General features: G+C 41.6%; 1 protein-coding gene across 9 annotated transcripts; it reads right to left on the bottom strand.

Annotated features, from left to right (window-relative positions):
- Positions 1 to 1,718: 1,718 nt before the first annotated feature.
- LOC109404454 (uncharacterized) lies at positions 1,719 to 15,312 on the bottom strand. 9 transcript variants are annotated; one of them, XR_009997248.1, is made up of 7 exons: positions 11,841 to 15,312; positions 11,707 to 11,773; positions 5,028 to 11,652; positions 4,898 to 4,966; positions 4,752 to 4,836; positions 4,618 to 4,684; positions 1,719 to 4,563 (listed from the first exon to the last, which is right to left on the bottom strand). XR_009997248.1 is itself a non-coding variant. In XM_062848965.1 (3 exons), the coding sequence occupies exon 3, from the start codon at positions 11,497 to 11,499 to the stop codon at positions 5,188 to 5,190; it is 6,312 nt and encodes a 2,103-aa protein (XP_062704949.1). In that variant the 5' UTR covers positions 11,500 to 11,652; positions 11,707 to 11,773; positions 11,841 to 15,312; the 3' UTR covers positions 4,694 to 5,187. The 9 variants fall into 9 exon arrangements, 1 of the variants encoding a protein (XP_062704949.1); XR_009997247.1 differs by having other exon boundaries at positions 4,752 to 11,652; positions 11,841 to 11,925; positions 11,987 to 12,055; positions 12,117 to 15,312; XR_009997236.1 differs by having other exon boundaries at positions 4,898 to 11,652.
- Between the last annotated feature and the right edge of the window lie 6,132 nt (positions 15,313 to 21,444).

Genomic DNA, 21,444 nt, shown 5'->3' with positions numbered 1-21,444 from the left:
TACCCGAAATCGTGTTGACAGACAACGCGTCAACTTTCCTTTCTAAAGAATTTAAAGCTTTGTTGGAACAGCATGGAATTCAACATTGGACCACATCTCGCCACCATAGCCAAGGAAATCCGGTAGAAAGGCTAAACCGATCGATCAATGCGGCCGTGCGAACGTATTGCCAGAAGGACCAGCGAAGCTGGGATTCCAAAATCGCTGACATCGAGCATGTGTTTAATAACACGGTGCACTCCTCGACTGGATTAATCCCGTATTTCGTGACGAGGAAGCACGAAATTGCCCGAAGTGGAGAAGACCACCTGAGAATGCGCCGAAAAGAGGAATACTCACCCGACGACCAGCGAGATAACCAACCTCAGATTTGTGGAGAAATCTACGAACTGGTTCAAAAGAACCTGAAGAAAGCTTACGCAACCGGTGCTCAGCGCTACAACTTGCGTAAACGCGTACGTCCGGAAGATTTTAAGGTAGGTCAGCAAGTGTACAGACGTAATTTCAAACAATCTAATGCAGGAGAATATTATAACGCCAAACTGGCGCCCATGTATTTACCCTGCAAAGTGATTGCGAAACACGGATCTAGTTCTTATGAACTGGAAGATCTTGAGGGAAAAAATCTAGGGACTTGGCCAGCCGAACATATCAAACCTTAAATTACCTTCCCGTTACGCTAACCATCGTTCTTTCTTTTCTATACTGTTTCCTGTTAATTTCAAATTTCAATTCTAGAGCCAGAGAGTGAGTGAGCTCCCTCTCCGACCCACTTAACAACTGCTACTCTCTCAAGTGCACTGAGAGGTTTTGCATGCTGTGAGTGGTTCCAACCTTCTATGTGACGTCCATTATACCTCTCGGTGGGAGTAGGGTTAATCAAGGATTAGCATAGGAGATTTACGTCAACGCCGGGAAACCCCAGGCGTGGATTTTTTTAACGGCCGGCCGATACAAAAATAAGTTTTATTAATCTCCATCACCAATACCGATCGCGAGAAACCTAATGTGTCTTTCAAGCGGAAAGATGGTCAAAATAGGGAATTTCTGAGCGATCAAATCCAGGGGGAGGAAGGCTCACAAATGGTCTTAGGGTTTTGTTGTGAACGGGACAGCTAGAAGAATAGAGCGACTGGATCCACTTTCGAAGGATCTTCCACCAAGCCAAGTAACTAGAGGTTGCAGCAGCTTATCGATTTAGATGGGACGAAGATAAATAGTTTACCAGCACCACTCTCGCAGAATGCAGAGTGATACGAATGTTCGAGGAGTTCGATAAACCCTACCTAGGATTCACCGTGATGGCGTTGCTAGATCACGGGGGTCCCCCAAATTGCGCGTACCCGACTCGAGCATTCACTAAATCTTGAATAGACCATTTGAACAGAATTAAGTTGATTTTGCAATGCATTTTGTTGTTAAATTTGTTAGTTATTTAGTTGATTATTGATTCATATTAGCGTTTGTTTTTTCTTGGAAGCATGCTGCTTTGTTATTTGTAGTTTGATTAAAAAAAAAATAATTGCTTATTTTTTTTATTGTGCCTTGGGGGAAATGTAACATATGTCAATGTCCCATTAAAATAAAATTAAAAAATAAATATATTGTTATTTGTTCGCCGTTAGGAGTTAGGAATTTTGCTTTGTAATTAAATGTTTTTTTTTTTTGAATTTATACCGCCCATTGACACGCCGTCCGCTACCAATGCAACCAAGAGCTACAGGGTGCGGCAGGAAAAAATGCGAAAAGTTCAAGGCACTATTACACGCTAAATATGGGATATATATGACTATTTTTTCATGACAGTGTATCAGTCAATGTCTATATTCTAGCACTGAAAAATAAAAATGAACACATTTGATGTTTAACATGTGATAATGTAGGCCTAATAAACGGATATCAATAAACTGCGCGCCCAATGGTCATTAAACAAAATGACTATAACAGTAACAAAATTAGCTCAAATTCGATGAACAACCAGACCACACTGATCCAGAGCAATGTAGTTTCACATACCAGATGAAATAAGTATATATATTTGATGATATTGTAGAGAAAATCAAAATTTTTGTTTTATCAGATGCGAAATTTAGCGACCTGTGCGATTTTCTGCGGTTTGAAAATTCTGGTTGTCTTCATCTTCAGGCGCCGCCCTGTAAAGGTTAGTGACAAAAATGGGAAATTTTTTAATTAACTTTTCAGAAAACTAGCCCATTATAGATCATGGAACGTTGAAACATAGATTGGTTAATGTCAAATGGACGAAAATGAGGTTTGAAGTTGAAAAACACTTTCGCATTTTTTCCTGCCGCATACTGTATACCCGCTACCACGATGAATGCAGTTGGCATGCGTGGTGAGCAGGAAATTCCTCAACTGCGAGAGAGGCGAGAGAAAGCCCCAACGATGGGGTTCGTGGAGAAATAGCTCCGAGGCTGGGGGATTCAGTTTTGAACCAGCAATCGAGACGGTCTTGATTCGAGCAAGTGGAGTAGTGATACTACTGTTAGGCACACAACGCGTGCAAAAGTGCGGTGGCGAATTAAATAAGGTGCCCGGTTCTTGAAGTGCGCGGTCAGACAAGTGTCGGAAAGGTTAATCGCATAATTCCGGTCAGAAGCACCCAATTAGTGCCAATTAGTGTCGGATCCAGACTATAACGGGCCACCCTAGTGCGAAAAGTGGATTTAAGAACGAAATCCGAAATTACGGGAAGTCCCACGCGTGTGTAAAGACCTCGACCGAGATCTATCAACGCCCTCCGTCGCGAGTGTCCGAGTGCTGACCGTCAGTGAGTGTGTCGAAGAGCGGACGCCAGAGAAGCTCTCCGCCGCGTGTGCCAAGACGACCCTCTAGCTCTACAAATCGGCCTCGACGCCCCCCCTCATCTCCACCATCGGTTGTGACGACGCTGTAAGCGGAGCGACGGCGCGGGCCCACCCTAAGATTCCCTCGAACGGCAGAGTAGGCAGCCCCTGAGGTTAAGGTAAGTTGCATGCGAACCCCTAAGTTATAGTAGGTCGGACCGAATGCAATAAAACAACTTGATTGCTAGACGGTCAAATAACAACTAATAATTTTATTCAAAAATTCAAATCTACAAACTAAAGTCATGGCATGCTGAGGTTTTCAGTCGCACCTTTAACACATCTTCATCCATATCACGGAAGGGAAGATTCATTTATAACGTTCATCGTTTTTTGGGATTTCTAGACCCCTTCCCTCCATCCACCCTCTGTCACGCTATACCTAATACACGTACTGTCACACTTTCTTAGACCCCTCCCCTCTCCCCCAAAATGTTTGACGTAATTTTTGAACGTTCCCGAATCGCTTTGCTAGTTTGAATCGCACCTCAGCTACGTTCATGAGGCTTGGAAACGCTTCACAAATAGATGAGTGCACCGCCCGCTGAAAGTTCACTCGGGCAGCGAATTTTGTCACCACAGCGGGGTCGACTCAACTTCTACCCAGCTGAAAATTTGTTTAATTTATTGCATCTAGTATTCGTGATAAAGTTGCAAAAATATGGGCTTGTGCATTAACTATATGCATATGCATCACTTTAAATAAAACGTCATGCAAGAAATCAAAGAAAAAAATTATCAGTACATTTTGGTAATGCATATCTGAGTAGAAGTTGTTGAGAGTCGACCCCGCTGTGCTGTCAAAAAAATTCAGGCTCAGTGAACTCAATGAGCCATTTTACGAAGTGACAACAATGTTGATGATGATATTGATTTTCACGGGTTATTGGACGCTACCTCCTGTCAAAATTCATTCATAAAATCGGCTCGTAAAATGGACTATGTTCATCGGTGCAGTCGTCTATAGATGTCTTGAAACACTCCCAATCCAACGTACAGTCACTATAGACGAGTGCATCGATGAATATTGAGTTCACTGAGCCTGAAAATATTTCTATTCTGCTATTCTGCTATTATCAACGCATCCCCTGGCTTTCGCCCATCTGCGTTGTCTTTTCACTAGGCAATACGTCTACCAATTGATATTTATGGGCTTGCCGGACCACGTCATGTAGCTAAGCCAAACACCTCACCTACAACTGTTGGGTAGGCACCATTGTCCCGCCCACTGGTTTTTTACAGCTAGTTGTAGGTGCATGTGTGCGTGTAAGTATTGGAGTGCGTGTGTTAGTGTTGGTGTATTGTAGACGCCAACTCGTTCTAATCCACTCTGATTGCTAACACCCTATTGAACCATTACCACAGACAAACAGACGTAACACCTTGAACGATTTTCATAAAAATCCGTCGCCCAGTTCACACTACCAGCACCTGGTGGAAAAGTTGCACGAATCACTGTGTTGTGCAATATCGAAGGCGCTAGTGTGAAACGTCAAACGCATAGAAAAAACGATGCGCGCGCCTCTGGTTGTGAAAGACACAACTATGAAAATTTAAAATGATCGTTAAAAGCGTGGTCGATGGAAAATTCGCAAGTGTTACGTCTGTTTGTCTGTGCCTGTTGGGCGGTAATAGACGAATAGTCAATTATGTGAATTTATTGGTGAGATGATACGAAGAATAAATTACAAAATTCCTACAAGAAAGCATAATTTTAGTAGGTGACAATAATAAATATGTTTCGTTTTACTTGTAGTAATTCGTTACCGCTCAACCGTTCTAGTTGATGCGTTGATTCTTCAACTTATAAATTCTTCCTGCAATAATTCGTGTTATGTAACGGTTAAATAATGGTTTTTGATAAAGCATAGTTAAGTTGCTCACCCTGTGACAAGTGTCGTAGTTCAATTTAGTGTTTAAGTGTATGTATCCTAGTTACTAGTTTTGAATGCACTTCCTTAAATTTATGCTATTAAAGAAAAAATATATGTAGATATAATCAAAGCATTTTGCCAAATAATCTGTCTCACCCTTATCTGTAATTTTATATATATCTACGAATTCATGTGTAGTACAATTCCAGTAAGCTACTTCAAAAACTGCAATAAGAAACAACTAGCATATAGATCACGAGTTTCACCATTTAGATGTTTAAATTACTTGCATGGTATCTAAACAGTTAGATAATAAGTAGCACTTGGAATTCATTTCATTAGAGCATAAGTAATTCACTTAATCCAAATTATTTTAATTTTAGCTTCTAGAGTGATCTGCATGTCATCACATTCACTTGCTTGTTCTGTGTCCCTATTGTTTCTACCTACGGGGTCTGACGTCTATCGTGCACGAAACAATCCCTTTGATGGCCGTCGGGTGTGGTCGAAACTGGGGCATCGGGGGCTCGACGGAGTGTCGACGTAGCGGAATCAACAGCGCCCCCCAGAATGCGCTTCTGGTCGTCTGGATGCGCATTTTCTTCGACGCCTACGTCAAGCACGGCGAGCTTAACTGTTGGTCGTTCGTATATGCCACTGGAAGTTTGCACTGTAGCGCTCCGTACTTGTCCATCTGTACTCTTCTTGATACCTATTACCCTCCCCTTAGGCCAGCAGTTCCGGGCAAGCTTAGGATCCACTATTATAACAATATCGTTGACCTTGATTGGCTTGGTTTCTGTAAACCATTTGGTTCGGCGGGTGATTGATGGCAGGTAATCCTGTAGCCAAAGCTTCCAAAAACGATTGGCCAAGATTTGGGAGAAATGCCAACTGCTCTTCAGTGTTCTAGGACTATCATCAAGCGGGACCCATGACCTCATCCCATTGCTTGACCCCAAAAGAAAATGGTTGGGCGTCAAGACTGGAGATTGATCATTATCGATAGGGATCGACGTCAACGGTCGAGAATTAATAATATTCTCAACCTCATTAAGCATGTTTTCCAGGACTTCGTGTGGCATACTTTCGCTAGGTTTGATCCGGTCTAAGTTCTGCTTAACCGTTCTGACCAAGCGTTCCCACGCTCCACCCATGTGTGGAGATGCGGGAGGGATGGACGTCCAGGTAGTATTCGAAGTGGTGAATTCCTTTGCCAGTCTCTCATTATCTAAGTTCTTCATTGCGGTCTCCAATTCTGAGCATGCTCCCTGAAAGTTCGTACCTCTGTCACTGTAAATAACAGCAGGTGTACCTCTTCTGGCCATAACGTTTCTTATAGCCATAATACAGGAATTGGTGGTCATGGAGTGCACAACTTGAAGATGGATAGCCCGCGTGGTAAGGCAAGTTGCTAGGAGGACCCACCGCTTTTCAGACCTGCGCCCAACACTGACTGATAAAGGCCCAAAATAATCGACACCCATATGGCTAAATGGAGGGCTGTAGGCGGCCAGACGAGCCACAGGCAAATTACCCATAATGGGTGCCAGAGGGCGTATGCGATCATTCTTGCACTGCTGGCAATCACGACGGATCTTGTTGAAGGTGGCCTTTAAACGTGATATGACGTACCGCTGTCGAAGCTCGTTGAGGACAGTGTTATGATTTTGGTGGTGATACATTCGATGATAATGACCCACTACCAGTCGGGTGACTTGATGATTCCTTGGAAGAATGATTGGGTTGACAGCATGTTGATCGACGAACGGACAGGCGGCGGTTCGGCCTCGCATACGGAGGACATCATGTTCATCGAGGAAGGGACAAAGCTGATATATTGGGCTACTCTTTGGTACCGACATCTCATTACCGTTTGATACGCGCTTATTTGTCAATACTGCTATTTCATCCGCGTATGCACAGCATTGTGCAAAACGGTACAAATATCTTTCTGCTCGTACTAGTTCGCAAGTCGTAAGTGATCCTTTGCTTCGCTGCTCAGCATCAGAAATTCTTACGTTGCTAATGAAGCGGAAAACTAATGCTACCCGTCGCACTAGAGGTGTCCACTGGGAAAAGTTTTCTGGATCTATAACAGGACCGGGCACTACAACGTGGACGAGTAGATGTGGACGAAGTTCCTCATTGGTCGCTTTTGGAGCCGCTAACTCTACCGGCCATTCGTTGATTGGTTTCTTCAAAAAATCAGGTCCAGTAAACCATCGACTAGTATTCCTCAAGTCAGGAACCCGCTTCCACTTCGTTCCTTCGTCGGCTACATTGGATTGGGTTCGGAGCCATTGCCATTCGTGCATTTCGGTAGTGTCAAGTATCTCGCTGATCCGGTAGGCTACAAATTGACTATACCGGCGATGGTCGCTATTAATCCAACTGATAACGTCGCTAGAGTCGGTCCAGAAGAAACGTCTGTCTACCTTTACAGTCAGCGATTTGAGTATACTGGTGGAAAATCGGGCTCCAATAACACAAGCTTGAAGTTCGGAACGGGGAATCGATAAGAATTTTAACGGAGCAACTCTGGTTTTAGATCCCACCAACGCAGTTTCAGTCAAGTTGCCTTGCTGAAATCGGAGGTACACTACCGCTGCAAATCCATTTTCACTCGCATCAACAAAAACATGCATTTGCACCTCCATAGCACTTTCGATCGATATCGTTGACCTGTAGCACCGAGGAACTTCCACCTTTTCTACCTCAGGCAACACTTTCAGCCACTGCAACCACTTTTCAAATTGAATTTCCTCAATAGGATCGTCCCAGGTTACAGACGTTCTCCAGATCTCTTGCAAAATCACTTTAAGGAACATAAGGAAGTGACCTATGAGCCCCAATGGATCAAATATCATCATTAGGGTTCTCAACACTTCACGTTTGGTCGGAATTCGCATTCCTGATATCAACTCAGGATCATATCGTGGCGATACCTTAAAGGTGAAGCAATCCGTGTTTGTATTCCACCATAATCCAAGCACTTTCTCAGTCACACCTTCTTCGGCTATTGTTAGATCTTTTTCCTCCGTTTTCGGTTCGTCCAGCGCTTCTAGAAGAGTTGCAGAATTCGAAATCCAATTCCTCATTTCGAATCCGGCTGCTGCATGGATTTGTTTTACGTTGCTTGCTAAGGCAATGGCTTCTCCTTCAGTTTCGACACTCGAAAGCATGTCATCGACGTAATGTTGTTCAACTATTGCCCGAACCACCGTAGGAAGCTCGTGTTCAAATTGTTTGGCGTTGATGTTTTTAACATATTGGGCTATAGTCGGCGCACACGAAACTCCAAAAGGCAATACCAGCATTTCGAAGACTTGTGGACTTGTATCATGTTCGTTCTCTTTCCAGAAGAAGCGCAATCGAGTATCTTTGCTAAGCAATATTTGCAAGTACATTTCACGGATATCTCCGCATATTCCGATACGGAATTCTCGAAATTGAATGAGCACCGTAAGGAGAGACGTAAGGAGATCTGGACCTTTTAGAAGTAACGAATTGAGTGATATTCCATATGCACAGGCTGCTGCATCCCATACCAGCCTAACCTTATTCGGCTTGTTGGGATTCATAACTGGAAAGACCGGTAAGTACCACTCGCGAGCTGGACGAACGTTGAGTTCAGGTTCCGTCAGCTTTCGCACGTACCCTTTAGACACGTAATCTGCCATTTTTTGTTGGATAGTTGCCGATAGTTGCTTGTCCTGATTCATTCGTCTATCTAGACATTGCCATCGCTTGTATGCCATATCTTTGCTGTTTGGAAGACGTACGTTTTCATACTTCCAAAGTAGTCCCGCTTCATATCGTCCTGCTTTAGGTATGGTCTGCTTTTCCAGGAGTTCTACGGCACGTTGTTCTTCGGGCGATCGAAGAGTCTTGTTCGGAGTTGAAATCCCCAGGCTGTCAAGGTCAAAATAGGTTTTCATCGCAAGATGCAGGTTTTCATCGGTTTGTGGATTACAGTCACAAACTTTTATGGTGTGTACATTGACGTAATTTGAGCTTCGCCGCTTTTGGTTACAACTGCCATAGATTATCCATCCTAGTTGCGTTTTGACGGCGATGGGTTCGCGTGGTTTTCCTTCTCGACTTTTCAGCACATGTCCGAGATACGCATTATCCAGCCCGATAAGGATACGAGGACAGACATTGATGTAAGACTCCACTGGTAATCCGCTAAGGTAACTGAATCGTTCTTGTAGTTCAGAAAGCACCATGGTTTGCGGGCGTAGTTGTAGGTCGTGAATTGTCTGCACATTTGTCAACTGGTGTCGCCTAGAGTCGAATCCTACAGCAGATATCTCCACGGCAACCTTTCGAGATTCGTCTTCCACTCGGTTCGTGCCCCCCGTCCATTTAAGGCACAGGGATGACTTTGGGCCCCAAACTCCTATTTCGTCTGCGAGACTTTGTTCCATTAGTGTCAGCTCTGACCCGTCGTCTATGAACGCATAGGTTCGTATTACTTTTGAAGGTCCATGAATCAATACCGGTACAATTCTGAACAGTATCTCATTGGTTTGAGTCATGTGGATGTTGCAACTACCAAACGCGTCGGCAGGTGTTTCCGATGGTCCATTTGAAACATGCGATCTCTCATTGTGTAACAAGGGATGATGTAGAAAGGTGCATCCTCTTGTACCGCACGGTTTTTGCTGACGACACACTCCGTTATGCCTACGTAAGCATTTCCTGCATAGCTTCGCCTCTCTAACTACGTCCCATTTAGCGTCCAGAGTGAGTTCAGTAAATCGTTTGCATTTGGCCACTGATTGGCAGTCGTTTTTGCAAACGATACACTCTGGTAGTTCTACTAACGATGAACTTTGCGATCCTGGCCTGTCTGCTTGCAATGATCGCAGATTTGTACAGTCAGCGTCAGCATGCACGTTGATGAATCCATCGCTTTTTGTCCATCGGCTTCTGGCTGAGGTACTGGAAGTTTGCATTACGGTGCTGGCGTCTTCTGCGATTGCATATAACCAAGAACTGAAGTCCGTAAGGTTTGGCGCTGGGTTATTCCTGGAATGCTTCGCCCAATCCAACTTCAAACCGGGGGGAAGCCGATCGATCAGTTCAAACTTCAACGATGCATTGTATACGAAATCTTGAACGCCACACGCTTCGATGGTTGCGACCAAATTTTCTATGGTCAACGCAAAGTTGATCAAGGTGTCAAGTTTCTCCACTTGCGGTGCTGGCAGTGATCTGATCTTCCTAATCGACGCGTGCACAATCGCTTCGGGTCTACCATACAGCATTTTTAACGTAGACATCACACCGGCAACGTTAGTCGGATGAAGGAGCCGACATCGTACGGCTTCGAGGGCTTTGCCTTTTAAGCATTTTCGAATACGAAGCATGTTTTCCTCGTTAGAAAAACCACACATGTGTGTCGAAGAATTGTACGTCGAATAAAACAGAGGCCAATCCTCTGCATTCCCGCTGAATTCCGGAAGATCTTTGGGCACGACCTGCCGCGCCGCTAATTGACTCCGATTTAGAACGCATAAAGAATCTTCGTCTAGATGTTGGTCATGTTCTGGCTCGTCGATTAACGATGGGTAGCGTTCACGTCGTTGTATTCGATCTGACCCGGAACTAATATGCTGTTGATTTCTTATCTCTGGCTGCGCAGGTTGCTGAAAATGAACTTTCGCTGCTGATGGGCACCCTAGAGTTCTTGTCGGGTAGGACTGCATCCGTGTTCCAGACCGCAGCTCGGACCGGGATATACTGAAAGTATCCATCATTCGGTGGGATTGCATATTGGTACCACGTGCCGCTGCCGAATCTGATCTTGGTGCTTGACGATTGATTTGACTCCGTGGCGTAGAGCGTTGATTTGGCGCAAACCCATGAAGCGTTTCATGGCCCGTATTTCCGCCGATAGCAGGATTTGGTCGCACATCCTCTTCGACAAGCCCAGAGTCGCCCTCACCACATTGATCCGTCTCTCTCAGCCAACCTTGAATTTTTACTATTTCGTTGGTGGCCATAGAATCATCGCTTGTTACCGTTCCAACGTCGTCGTCTTCTTCGTCCAGAATGCGATATTTTTCTTCTAAAAACCTTTTTTCCAGTTCCTTTAATTCTTCTAGTTTCTGTAGCCGACGATCGATTCTTCGCTGCTCACTTCGCTTGCTGCTCGTTTTTCCAAGAGACCTCTTAGAACTCAACTGATTGGACGATGGATCTTGATGTAGAATCTCACAATGCGCTGACGTCCCGTGCAGCTGTCTGCTTTCTTCCGCACACGCAGGGCAGACCCAGCTATAATCTGCTATACCACTAGTCACATCAACGCACGAAAAGTGATACCATAGACTGCAATTATCGCATTGCACCATCCTGCTATTGTCGCGATCGTTGCACATTTCGCAATGGCTAAATCTAGTGACTCTGACTCGTATACTGGACAATGTCGTACCGGCTGGAGCCGTCGATAATTGTTGAGGGTCGACAGGGACTGCAGCCCTTGGATTAGTTACTTGCTTTGGCTTGGTTCCCGTCGTACGATCCTCGGCGACGGCACCGACTGCATCATCTGCCTTGGGATTCAGGACCGTTTTTGTAGGCTGTAGAGCTGCTGCGCATTCTGCGCCAGTTACCTGATTCGCAGCATCCTTCGCTCCGCTTTTCGCTTTATCCACGATAGTAAGGCTGTCGATTCCGGTGACTACAGCTGCCTCAGTAGCCTGGCGTTCGGTTCTGTTTCCTGACTTCCCACTGGTAGTGCTCATGGTGTCCAGCTACCGATTAGCACCAGTCGTCTAATACTTGGCGTTCTTGGAAGATGCTTACAAGAATTTTGTAAGATGTTGGGCGGTAATAGACGAATAGTCAATTATGTGAATTTATTGGTGAGATGATACGAAGAATAAATTACAAAATTCCTACAAGAAAGCATAATTTTAGTAGGTGACAATAATAAATATGTTTCGTTTTACTTGTAGTAATTCGTTACCGCTCAACCGTTCTAGTTGATGCGTTGATTCTTCAACTTATAAATTCTTCCTGCAATAATTCGTGTTATGTAACGGTTAAATAATGGTTTTTGATAAAGCATAGTTAAGTTGCTCACCCTGTGACAAGTGTCGTAGTTCAATTTAGTGTTTAAGTGTATGTATCCTAGTTACTAGTTTTGAATGCACTTCCTTAAATTTATGCTATTAAAGAAAAAATATATGTAGATATAATCAAAGCATTTTGCCAAATAATCTGTCTCACCCTTATCTGTAATTTTATATATATCTACGAATTCATGTGTAGTACAATTCCAGTAAGCTACTTCAAAAACTGCAATAAGAAACAACTAGCATATAGATCACGAGTTTCACCATTTAGATGTTTAAATTACTTGCATGGTATCTAAACAGTTAGATAATAAGTAGCACTTGGAATTCATTTCATTAGAGCATAAGTAATTCACTTAATCCAAATTATTTTAATTTTAGCTTCTAGAGTGATCTGCATGTCATCACATTCACTTGCTTGTTCTGTGTCCCTATTGTTTCTACCTACGGGGTCTGACGTCTATCGTGCACGAAACAATCCCTTTGATGGCCGTCGGGTGTGGTCGAAACTGGGGCATCGGGGGCTCGACGGAGTGTCGACGTAGCGGAATCAACAGTGCCATAACCCTTAAATTTGGCAATCTATGAAATAGAATGAGTTAAACACCTGTAAAAAACAGTCAGTTTAATCAAACAAAGAATATTAGTATTAAAGCGAAGATACAACGAAGCAACGCCCCGAACCTCGAGAGCACAAACCCCAAGAACCAAAATGACAGGCAGCGCCGATAAGTCGATCGATTGGCCACCATCAGTGAATAACAAATCGAGCAAACCCCCCAGCACAAACTGCCACCAGCTCTCCCGACCTACGCCCAACAAATCCGAGGCACAGCCCAGCCTTAGCTTCACCTTAAAACCAAAATCTAGATTACAGAGCACTACTTTCCAAGTAACCACGCAGCTCGAGCCGCAAATCACACACAACACGGCACAAATAAGACAAACACTACCCCGCCCGTACAACCGAAACCGAGAAGAAGGGTCTCTTTCCACTCCAACCCGGACTCAACTGCACCCACAGGGCACCCGGATAAAAACTAACCATAGGGTATTTGGTGAAAACCATTCCTGTACCATACAGTGTACCAGCTACAATATAGTGTATTGTAATGGAATGGTTCGCTAAAAGCTTTGCACATTGGTAGCTATTATACATTTACATCCGATCTTTATGTAACAATATATTATACTGTTTTTATTACGTTTGAACCATTCACTATTCCGAAACAATATTTTTCCGTGCATTTTTAATTTTTTATCCAGTTTATGATTTTTTCCGTGCTTTGTTTTGTTGATGTCCGTGACATTTTTGTTGCAAAGGAAATGAAAGAGAAAAAAGTGAATAAGTTGAAACATCTATTTAAAGTCAATAAAATGTTTAAATAAAGTGGTAAACCAGGTGTCCTAAGGACTGCATATCCAAGAGATATGGTGGGCTAGGTATGTAGAGTGCGATGAGAGGAATACGAATGTAGGTCAACCCGGAAAGACGCAGGCCAGATTACCGTAAATCAGTGGATGAGTTCAACACTATTCTTTCTCTTCTTCTCTCATGTGAAATTGCCTTGTAGGGGTAGGCGGGGCATTATGGACACCCGGGGCAGAATGGACACCCTCAATATTTTGAAATATGCGAACTTTTTTGAACTTTTAATGAATGGAGAATATAGTCCATTTGTCTAAAACGTAGTTTCAGGAAAGAAACAATCGAAATTAAAATTAACCTTGATTTTATACGAAAAAGTTGCGTCCTCCGTTTTTTTTTGCATGGAAATTATAATTTTCACACCATCTAAAATAAGATTTAGTGATTAATTTATTACAGGTCGATTAAAACCTGATATTTCTAGAACACATGCAAGTAGTGTTGCTGTATCTACATGCTTAACATGTTTATATTTTCTTCTTTATTATATCAAAAATCAAGTTTGGAAATATCTTCTGCTGCCGGGGCAAAATGGACACTCACCTTTTTGAAAGAAGCGGCAAGGGAAAAATATAGCCTAAATCACAAACCAACCAAATTCTTCGATTTCAGTATATTTTCGGTTAAATGTTCACTATAGTAGACATAGGGTGAAACAAATTGGTCAAAAAACGACAGCAGTAGAAAATAGTTGTTCTAGGCACAGCTGTACATGCCGACAAAAACGAAGCTTTATCCAAAACAGCCTGAATTTAAATTAACTGAAGAAAAATGAACTACTTCGGCGTATTATTCATCCATAATAGTTGTTTTGTAATGAAATGACTTTATAGGTCTAAATAATGTACGAAATACGTAAAAGTCTCATGGTGTCTATATTGCCCCATGGGGGTGTCCATTCTGCCCCGTATGCTTGAAGACGGTCATGAAAAACTAACATTTTTCATAACATTTTTTGAAGTGAATAAATCATTTTTCTTCGTGAGCATTCTTATGCAATAGATGCTAAATAGACTTCAAAAGGATACATGTATCAAAAAACTAAACTTTTTTGACATCTCGTCAGGTAAAGTTGGCAAAAACCTTAGGGTGTCCATATTGCCCCGCCTACCCCTACAACAACCGAATTAAATGCGATTTATCTTTGACATTTTTAAATAACATAAGGACTGGACTGGACACTGAAACGACTTCTAAAATAAGTTCGTCTTCGCTTCTTAACTTAACTTATAGTTGAATCGAACTTGACAGTTTTCTCATGAGTTGTTATGTACACATTTCATAGTTCAGTCAAATTGGAGCCTCAATATTGCAATAATGGTTAAGCACGCTGTAATGATACTTATGTACCTCGTCACCCACTTCATGCAACTACATTAGTGGTCTAATAACACTTAGCGCGCTAGGCATAGTTCCATCATGCCGCTCAAAGTGTTGCCACAAATAATGCTTAGTTTGCAAAACCCGGTTATCTGGCTGGTGGGACATGGGAGCTTAAGCTTCAACTGTTAATGCAATCAGAGGCTACTCAGACTTAGACGAGTTTAGGTTAGTTTGGCTAGAACTGCCATTATCGAAGGAACATGACGAGATAATATAACATTATATGGTTTATCTAATGTAAAACAATACAACATAACAAAAGAGAACCATTCCAAAACCATGATTAAATTTATAACCAGTAGTGAAATTACAATTAAAAACAATATATTTACGGTACATTTTATTGTTTGAAACCATACGTGTACCATACAATGTACGGTATATTAAAGCCCACGTATCAGTATTTCGAACAATTCATTTACAATAAAATGTATGGTTTTGTAAAAAAATATATATGGAGAAAAATATTTTTTTATATTGTTACGATACTTAACAACCCGTATAGTATATTGTAAAAATCTCATTTACAATTCACTGTATGGTGTCTAACATTACATCTTATTGTTTTTGTATTTTTTATTTTTACAGTGGTGTTTATTGTAACAATATGGTTCTAAATAGTACTGTTACAATACAACATTCGGTTTTTCTACTGTATTTTTTATTCGGGCAGCGCACCTCACCCACACCGCACTCATTCATCATGGGCGAAATTACGGTTTTTTGCCAGAGGGTGCACTACAAATAAATATTCATTAGTTCATCCATTCATCATTCATCGCCCCATATCTCACCAGCAATGCATTCAAATTCTAGGGGGTGCCTGGCAACCCCGGCACCCCCGGTAGTTTCGCCTATGTCATACATGCATCACTGTCCGAGCCGCACGGTCACCTGGGTTGAGTCTATCGGCATGACCTCACTCAACCCGTAACACAGAGTTAAAATCCCTCTCTTGCATTACAAAGTACTCCCTCTTCCCAAAAGTCTGTGCGTGGTATAAATGAGATCTTAAGGCTGAAGAAATCGTCACCAATACAATCGCCAACACTGAGCACTCAATGATGTCGGCCTTATCAACGACGACCCCCTCAGTTCCAAACCCAATCATCCCACACTACCCAAGTAACCACCCTGCTGAAGCCGTATGCACCGCACGCACAAAGCACACACACACCGACACGCACCACCCCACACAAACCACCAAGGCCGAACAAAAGCAGAAAGCGGTGCCACCACTACTGAATCACTTTTGCAGTATAATTCAGCAATCGTAGATCCATTCCCCGACCCTACTCAGCCCTAACGGTCCATAGCAATGCCTGTCAATAAATGCGCCTCACACATGCAACCCCTACACCCTAAACAGTATGGTCACTTGGGTATCCCTGGGTTTTTGACATGATGGTCAGGAATCACAGCCATCAAAACGTTCCACACTTTATCAGGGCTTACGACCTGTAGACATGATGATATCTCAATTATTTCAAGCTCTTTCGGACCTTCCGCTATGGGAGACCATCATGGCTAGCGATGTTTCACTGAGCCTGAAAATATTTCAGTAACAAATTTTGAAAACGACGTAGGTATAATCAATGCTCCACCATTAGTCCTGTTCAACGACGCAGGTTGAACTTGCTCGAAGTTGCTGCATCTTGTTCTTGCCCATTTGTCATCAAACGGGTAAGAGCGGGATGCAGCAACTTCGAGCAAGTTCAACCTACGTCGTTGAACAGGACTATAGATAGTAGAGTAAACATAGATCCGCTAAGATGAATCCGTTGTATCCAAACGAACTGTCAAAATCTGTATCCAAACGAGCATGACGTCATATTCAATCGTCGCACTTTTGAAAATTACTACTTACACGCTTGAAACATTTTAGTCAGCGGTGTCCGTGGATCTATGTTTACTCTACTATCTAACAGGACTATTGATTATGGACTTATCCACCGATGAACCGAATTCATCGCGGTCCGAGAATTTTGACACTAAAGCGGGGCCATTCCAATCAGAATTGGACGATTCTGATTGGAACAGACCCCGCTCTAGTGTCAAAATTCTCGGACCGCGATGAATTTGGTTCATCGGTGGATAAGTCCATGTTGATTATAAATACAGTCGGAACCCGCTCGTTGAGCCACAACCTCCACCCAACCAACGAATTCGATTCGCTAGTTGGGTAAAATGACGTACAGCAGCACAAGGGGAGTGCGCATTGTTTTTTTTTAAATCATGTTTAGGTTGGAAGTAAAAAGTACAATTTTTCAATTTGTTTTACATTTAGAGCAAAACTGATACGTTATGGCCAAATAATTATTTTCACCCATTTTTAGCCGGTGGAGTGAAAATATAGATGTTTATGAAACCACCTGGACCAAAATGCAAGCACGAAACGCTTTATATGATCGACAAAATAAAGATTGCCGATGTTTTGCATTTGTTTCGAAGTATTGTACACATTGTTTTTTTTTAAGAAATATGAAATAGAAATTCTTCTCGATTATCAGTAAAGTTTAAGAAACCAAAAAATCATAAGCTCGCCCCTCGGAATTACAGATTGATTGTCATTTTCAGTTTGACATTAAATTATGACATCTAGGTGCTTTCAGCCAACTAACAGCTCAACTAACGGAGCCCCAACTAAAAAGCCACCCAACTATTAAGCCCCCAACCAGCGGGTCATGAGTTTTCAAAATTTGTTACTGATTTGACAGCACAGCGAGGTCGACTCTCAACAACTTCTACTCAGAGATGCATCACCAAAATGCGCTAATTTTTTTTTCTTTGATTTCTTACATGAATATTTTTGCAACTTCATCGCGAAAACTAGATGCAATAAATTAAACAAATTTTAGCTGGGTAGAAGTTGTTGAGAGTCGACCCCGCTGTGGTGTCAAAATTCGCTGCCCGAGTGAACTTTCAGCGGGCGGTGCACTCATCTATGGACTTATCCACCGATGAACCGAATTCATCGCGGTCCGAGAATTTTGACACTAGAGCGGGGTCGTTTCCAATCAGAATCATTCAATTCTGATTGGAACGACCCCGCTCTAGTGTCAAAATTCTCGGACCGCGATGAATTCGGTTCATCGGTGGATAAGTCCATATAGAAAGCTAAAATGATGTAGGGTAAAAGCACTAGACTTCGCCACTGCTCTAGTCTTCACTCTCTCCATACAAATACTATTTTTTGGCGAATATTAGAGCAGAATTTATGGTGGATTTACCGGCTACTTGTATTCTACCGATTACTTAAGTAGCCGTTACAAAGTAGCCGTTTTCATATAAAAATCAACTTGATTGTCAAAAAATGAATGTCGCTGAGTAGCTACTGGCAGGAGGAATAGTGCATACAATAAAAATCTCGCGCTCAGTATCATACGGGCGTATCTACAATGATCGATTTCTCTTCATCGATTTTCTCTTCGGCTAGTAACTTGGCTTGCAAATCATTTTTGATTGTTTTTGTTGTTTTAGATCACGGGTTCCCAACCGGTGGTCCGCGGCCCCCTGGGGGGCCGTGAAGGCAGTCCAAGGGGGCCGCGATGTTACCAAAAACTTGTTATATTTTTATTCTATAGCCACAATTTTAGGAACAAATTTTCAATATAAAACGCCTCCAGAAGAAAAAATTTTCGGCTGCCCCGCTATTTTTCAGCCATAATTTAAATTGAATGTACATGACATCATTGTTTATGAAATGTAAGTGTCGAATAAAAAAAAACGTATCATTGATCATCGAAAACCCCTCCCACAGTAAATTTCTAGCAACGTCACTGTATCCCAAAAAAAAACTCGGTTTCGTTAATTTATTTCATTTTTTTTCCAAAAAATATCATTGGGCTCCAGATGTTTCGACAATTCTTAAAGGGGGTCGCCACCTCAAAAAGGTTGGGAACCCCTGTTTTAGATGCTAGTCCTAGTCGTCATTCACCGAAATACACCGAGAGATCATCCGAATATTTGTCATATTTTCCGGAATAATCCGAAGAGAAAATCGACGAAGAGAAATCGATCATTGTAGATATGCCTGTATGATACTAAACGCGAGAAATGTTTAAAATCATTTATAAGTTACTTTTTTTTTATAAAACGGCTACATACTTTGGAGGCCATACTGAAGGAACCGGTGTAATACAAGTAGCTGGTAAATCCACAATAGCGGGATGAAGTCTAGTGTTTTTACCCCATGTTTAATAACATTTCTTTGTCTTCGATCCCTAACGCCATGAAGGAGTGTGCTTCTATGCATCTATTTTCAACTGGATTCATTTTATGCTTGTTAAAAGGAATTCACCTCGGAGCGAGGAGGGTTGCCTGTAATATTAAAAAAAAACAAAAGGTGTCCTTTTACCACTCATGCGATCTTTAGTTGCAGAAGATTGTTGTGTTCGGTTAAATTGGCGAACCCTCTGAGAGGGTTCTCATGCGATTAGAGGGTTACGCACAATATGAAGGAAAACGAAATAAAGATTCAGTTTATGTTTAACCACAAACGTCCTCTGTCGTCTTCTTTACTCACTACTAAAGAATGTCTCCAGAGCAACGTTTAATGCAGGGTTGCCCAACGTACGGCCCGCGGGCTGGATCCGGCCCGCGAGGACATTTTGTGCGGCCCGCGGCACGATTGGACAAAAATGATAGAATTTAGCCCGAGATATTATTATTCTGAATATTTTCCATTTTCAATGGAAATGTATTTTAATAATTTAAAAAAAATGATTTTTTAGAGCAGGTTTTAGAGTATATTTTGTAAAATTTTTAAAAGATTTAAAAATATGCAAGCATTTGGTTTGAGTGTCCTACAGAATTGAAGTAAAAGATTCTTAATAATAAAATAATTTGTAATGTGAAAATTTATCAAGCAAATTGGCTTCTTTAGTGGTGTTGTGATAATTCCATATTCTGAATCTGCATGCCAAACTGAGCCGAAATCCAAATTTTCATCAATTTTGGTGCCCGGGAACCTATTTGAAAATCAATTTGAAATTTGTATGAGAGCGATTTGTCGAATCACCCCTCGTCGCATTTTGCATTGAGCGGAGCTGTCAAGCAGTTGCCCAGCTGTCAAAAGGTGATTTAAAAAAATCTCTTTGAAATTGATTTTAGATACCAAAATAAAGTTCTAAAAATCTGAAAAAAAATCATAGCGGCTCAGGGAAAGGTGCTCTTTAGTTTAAAAATAAAAAAACATTTATTTTTTCTTAATTTAAAAACCCAATTGTAAAACAAAATAGAATGATTACGTCATAAACTTAATTAGGAAAAACATGATAAATTTAATCACAATTTTTGAAGCTAATCAGAGATTTTTTTGTGCCATTCAATAGCTCTGTCCAGTACTACATTGAAACATGTTATTGAAACTTCCTAAATACTTTGTCAAGCTCCAATATTCTGCAAGAAATCAAAAAACCTTTTAAATTTCATTAGAAACATTAAACTGCAAAAAAGTTCTTTTCTATTATCTAGCCATACTCAGAAAAGATAAAAAAAAATTATTAACGAATTTTTATTTCTGGCCCGTCGACTGGTATACAGTAGGGTGGGTCATCGGAACATTTTTGTCAGATCAAGGTTTTTTCGACTCCATTTGGAATCCCTAACAACTGGCTAAAATTTGAGAGGGATCGGTTACGCCTACGTTTTGCGCATCGCGATTGAAATTTGTATGGAAATTCGTATGGGAAAACGTGCTTTTTTGTATTTTTCCTATTTCATCTACTAATTTAACTCAAGTCATAATACTAAACCCGGTCAAGTATAATTCATGATATACCTTACAACTATGCCGAAGACAGCAGGGTGCTAAAATGCTCACAAAAAAAGTTATTATGCTCCAAAGTGAGGTATATCGAAATATATGCTGAAAATGACTTTTTCAGCCCGCTGGGTGCTATAACTTCGCTATGTTAAGTGCTAGAGCACGGGTTCCCAACCGGTGGTCCGCGGCCCCCTGGGGGGCCGTGAAGGCAGTCCAAGGGGGCCGCGATGTTACCAAAAACTTGTTATATTTTTATTCTATAGCCACAATTTTAGGAACAAATTTTCAATATAAAACGCCTCCAGAAGAAAAAATTTTCGGCTGCCCCGCTATTTTTCAGCCATAATTTAAATTGAATGTACATGACATCATTGTTTATGAAATGTAAGTGTCGAATAAAAAAAAACGTATCATTGATCATCGAAAACCCCTCCCACAGTAAATTTCTAGCAACGTCACTGTATCCCAAAAAAAAACTCGGTTTCGTTAATTTATTTCATTTTTTTTCCAAAAAATATCATTGGGCTCCAGATGTTTCGACAATTCTTAAAGGGGGTCGCCACCTCAAAAAGGTTGGGAACCCCTGTGCTAGAGCTTTGGTGTCTTCGATAAACTTTCATAATTGTTCGTGTTCTACAACATTGCCGAAAACGCCAAAGCTCTAGGATGCGAAATAAAAAAGTTTGTATCGCAGCGCCACCTATGCGGGGAGATTTCGAACTAATGTCCAAATGCAATTCAAAGAGCATGTAAATCCAAACAACTTTTCTGAAGACACCAAATTGATAGAATGCATCCACAAAGTTCTATAGCAGTTTATAATTGACCCAGCGGGCAGTGATGGCAGAAAAAGTCATTTTCAGCATATATTTCGATATACCTCACTTTGGAGCATAATAACTTTTTTTTGTGAGCATTTTAGCACCCTGCTGTCTTCGGCAAAGTTGTAAGGTATATCATGAATTATACTTTAACGGGTTTAGTATTATGACTTGAGTTAAATTAGTAGATGAAATAGGAAAAATACATAAAA

Source organism: Aedes albopictus, chromosome 1, assembly GCF_035046485.1.
Source record: "Aedes albopictus strain Foshan chromosome 1, AalbF5, whole genome shotgun sequence".
Taxonomy (NCBI): domain Eukaryota; kingdom Metazoa; phylum Arthropoda; class Insecta; order Diptera; family Culicidae; genus Aedes; species Aedes albopictus.
This window is presented reverse-complemented; position numbering and strand designations above follow the sequence as displayed.